Source organism: Nanorana parkeri, unplaced genomic scaffold (genome assembly GCF_000935625.1).
Source record: "Nanorana parkeri isolate BGI_ZX_2015 unplaced genomic scaffold, ASM93562v1 scaffold1167, whole genome shotgun sequence".
NCBI classification, from domain to species: Eukaryota; Metazoa; Chordata; class Amphibia; order Anura; family Dicroglossidae; genus Nanorana; species Nanorana parkeri.
Window position 1 is genome coordinate 221487 of NW_017307435.1, and position 4228 is coordinate 225714.

Genomic DNA, 4228 nt, shown 5'->3' on the forward strand with positions numbered 1-4228 from the left:
ATGTTGATTTATAGAACATAAAGGGTAAAAAAGGGTTGGGGGGGGGGGGGGTGTATTTACATGACCAACATGGGTCAAAAGTCTTGGGGGTGTATTTACATGACCAACATGGGTCAAAAGTCTTGGGGGTGTATTTACATGACCAATATGGGTCAAAAGTCTTGGGGGTGTATTTACATGACCAACATGGGTCAAATGTCTTAGGGGTGTATTTATATGACCAACATTGGTCAAAAGTCTTGGGGGTGTATTCATATGTCCTCAATGGGTCAAAAGCCTTAGGGGTGTATTTATAGGACCTACATGGGTCAAATGTAAGGGGTGTATTTACATGACCAACACGGCTCAAAAGTCTTGGGGGTGTATTTATATGATCTACATGGGTAAAAAGTCTTATTTATATGACCTACTTGATTCTGGTCAAAAGTCCTAGGGGTGCATTAATGAAAAATTCCATTGCCATTCGTCAAAACGGCAAGTACATGTGTTCTATGCCAATAGGGCAAACTTGCACGTTATTAGTATATTTTCTTTCCAGGTAAGTTTCCAGGAATGTAATCAATTTAGAGTCAATAAGTAAAATATTGCATTATGGCCACTAGATGGAGCTGAGGAGCATAGGTAATAAATACCAAACACGGAAATTAATAGCGCCAACTTTCCTAACCTCATACTGCTGACTACTAAGCAATGTACAGTATGTGTAGTTGAGCCAGAAGGAGACAAAAGAAAGCAATGGAAACATGAATTTAAAAAGAAAAGGCAATTTCTCCAGAGTATCAATGGAGAATTAACACGATTATCTTTATTTCAATCATCTATAACTGACGCTAGAAATAAAGGATAGCGGCACTCCAAAAACAAGTTGTGGCTTCTATTTATTATAATCAATAAGGCAATCCAGGAGAGACAACAGGGGAGCTTCGCTTACGCATTTCACACCACCTTGTGCTTAGTCATAGTCAGAGTCTACTCCTGACTCTTTGACTAAGCGCAACTTATTTTTTGGTGTGCCGCTATACCATATTTCTATTAATTTGACCAGATACGAGCTGGGCTGACACTCATTTGGCGAGGATCGACCTGGAGCAGCATTACATCTTGAACCAACAATGATGACACTTTTGCAATTGATAAAAAATACAATATTATAGATTTCTTTAAGCAATATTTTAAATAATACTTACATTTAATGAGTTTGACCACCTCGATATGAGAGCTGTTTGCGACCAAAGTGCCATTTACCTGCGCAAAAAAAGTGACAAGACATTGCTAAATGAGCAGCTTTTCACTTTATTATTATTCCTTAAAGAATGACCCCAACAGGACGTGAGATGTAGCCTGTTTCTGATATCTAGGTAAACATCTGGTAAGGTGTGGATTCAGGCGTTATTACATCTAGGGGTAGGGAACCTCGGCTCTCCAGTTGTGCTAAAACTACTAATTCCATCATGCTTCTGCCTCTGGGAGTTATGTCTGTGGCTGTCAGAGTCTTGCAATGCCTCATGGGACTTGTAGTTCCACAACAGATTGATTTGCCTACTCCTACCCTGGATTGTAATCTGGTAATGCTAGGGCCATCATTTCTCTTGCCTTTCATTGTACTTGCTAAACAATTGCAACTAATTTTCTTTACAATGTATTATTTATTGTTATTTCCTGCACTGCCCTCTACTTTTGCTTTATACACTACCATGGTCTATAGAAATAACATTATTATTATTATTATTATACAGTAAAAAAAAAAATTACAACTGTGTGCTAAAAGTCAACTTGTGCCCTGCTCATGTGGAACAAAGCAACAAGCCTGTCCCACCAGTTGTACATACATATCATGCCCTTCCTCTGCCCCCCACCTCTGTTTGGTGCCCAGGAGGGAGGAGAAAAATCCACGTGTAACCGCCAAGTCAGGTTGATAACTCCCTCCCCTCCCCCGTGTAACAGGACACACATACCCCGAAGTACCAGGTATTACACTCTGGTCAGGGGTAGTAAAGGAAAGGAAACTTTGTGTTGGCGGTGGGGCCTCTATTAAAGTAAATCAGTACTTTGCCGTGTGTGTATATATACGTGTACTGTACTGTATATATATGTATATTATATATAAATAAATGAACCAGCATTCAGCTTTAATTAACATCTTGCTAGACAGATTGCCATTTAAGGCATGGATGGTGAGCTAGCTACCCAGCTTTGTGTTAACAATCCTTACCTTCACAATGCGGTCACCTTCCTGTACACCTGCCCGCATCGCAGCGCCCCCTGCATGTGAAAAAAACATAAAACAGCATTAGCCGTTAAGGAGTTTGATTGTCTAGCTATTTGGGATTAATAACATATGAGGGATGATGTGAATGCTGAACCTTCAGAAAGTGCCAGTTTCCTGACTGTCTCTAGCTTCTATGTTTTCAGAGTCACAGACCCAGGACAAGCATGTGACACATTAGCAGAACTCTCTATCTGCATGTTTTGGTTCTTTGTTATTTTTGAACAGTATCAAAGCCAGAAGATCAGTATGGAATACAGACAAATAAATGTTAAATTTATCTTATCACAGGGTCTTTTAGTCCGGGCTCACACCTCCGTTGGTGCAATAATGTGCTTGTTACCACAATGTGCAGTACATGCGACATTCATTTTGAATAGCACATGACACACTAAAGCAGCACACCTACCCTGCAGTATGGCAATGCAAGGTAGTTCCTGGAAAAGAAAAAATCAGGTGCCATGCTGGGATGCGTTATCAGTCCATTCAAAATAAATGGGCTTAACGTTTGTGCGTTGCTGCCCCGCGGAAATGTCAACCCTTACAGGAGTTTTCCATTAACAGCCTTTAAGTTTAGGCTTACCTCTTGCCGATTTTCTCCAGGAAAACTGTACTGTAAGAGGTCCTATTGCACTATTGCAGCTTTGGTTATTCTCACAAATCACAGCTGGAATCTGAAGCCAACATGTATTAGATGTCACGGTCCTCACTATCTAATATGAAGTGTCAAGTGACCGGATTACACAATTACCCAAACAGCGTCTGTTCTCGAGCAAAGAAAGCCAGCCTTGTCTTGAGTTCACAGCGTACATTGCTACTTTACGTAAAAAGATGTTCCACTCCTACGTGCACCAACAAGAACATAAACTGCACCAGATCATAAAATGTATACACAACTGAAGGCACCCATACATGATCATACACTGATCTGCACTGACAGAAAATGGGGGAGGGGGGAAGTTTTAAGCGCATAAAGGTTTATCACTAATAAAGAAACACAGGGACCCAGTGATGATGTCACTAGGTCTAAAATAAGCTAAGGACATTTTTTGGTCAACCCAACCTCTATCCGTACCCCAGCCCATGCACTTCCTTAATGACAGGTACCCTAACTATATCCAGTGCCAGATTCCCCACAAGGCCACCGAGGCCCGGCTTCGGGGCGGCAGGAAGCAGAGGGCGGCAGCGATGTGGAATCCCCCGACGCCCGGAACATGCAGTTCCGGGCAGTAAAAAAAATAATAATTTGAGTAAATCCGGCCCTGACTATATCAACCCAAACTTTTACACTCTACTTCTCAATAAGAAAAGAAGGATTTAAACTGTGCCTGTGTGACTTCATCTGTCAGGCAAATCACATGAGAAATAGCAAGGGTACTTTGACTGATTTTGACAAGTTGATGCCAATCAACGTCTGTCCACAGATAAAAATAGTAGGTGTTCTCTGAATGGCCACTTTGCCGAGTGAGCGTGCGACCCCCTGTGTTTTCAGAGGGGAAGCTGTGCTGGTTAGCACCATTACAGGACCTGGGAGATCGCTGTAAAGCACTGTAGTAGCATATAAGTATGAAAAAAAAAGTTATAGATGAGAAGAATTATAGAAATAGTTTTTTCTTTTCTTTTTTTATCTACAGTAACACTCGTTTTAAAACTAACACTGGTCAAACTAAAAAAATCATTTTTGTTTTGTTTTTGGTATATGTGTATTAATTTACTATTTTAATTCATGACAAAATTATTGCTGACTGAATAGGCCCACAGCTAAAATGGAAAAAATGCTCTGGTCCATAATGTGTATACAGTAGGGATGTTCAGTGCTGATACTTGGCATATTCACGAGAACTACCAGGGTTGCAGTGGTTGCAGCTGGGACCTTGCTCTGGCACTCCACCACTGTCCTGAAATCATTAGTTTGTATTGTTTTAGAAAACCTGCAGACATCTCAACCTGAAAAAAGTCATC

At 40.8% G+C, this 4228-nt stretch overlaps 1 protein-coding gene across 6 annotated transcripts in view; it reads right to left on the reverse strand.

Annotated features, from left to right (window-relative positions):
- The window catches only part of ARHGEF11 (Rho guanine nucleotide exchange factor 11), a 171906-nt gene that overhangs the window by 74732 nt on the left and 92946 nt on the right, over window positions 1-4228 (reverse strand). For all 6 annotated transcript variants that reach the window (XM_018568290.1, XM_018568289.1, XM_018568286.1 and 3 more), the window contains 2 exons: window positions 2213-2262; window positions 1188-1245 (listed from right to left, as the gene is read on the reverse strand). In XM_018568290.1, the coding sequence (XP_018423792.1) occupies window positions 1188-1245; window positions 2213-2262 (108 nt within the window). The remainder of the gene's footprint in view (window positions 1-1187; window positions 1246-2212; window positions 2263-4228) is intronic.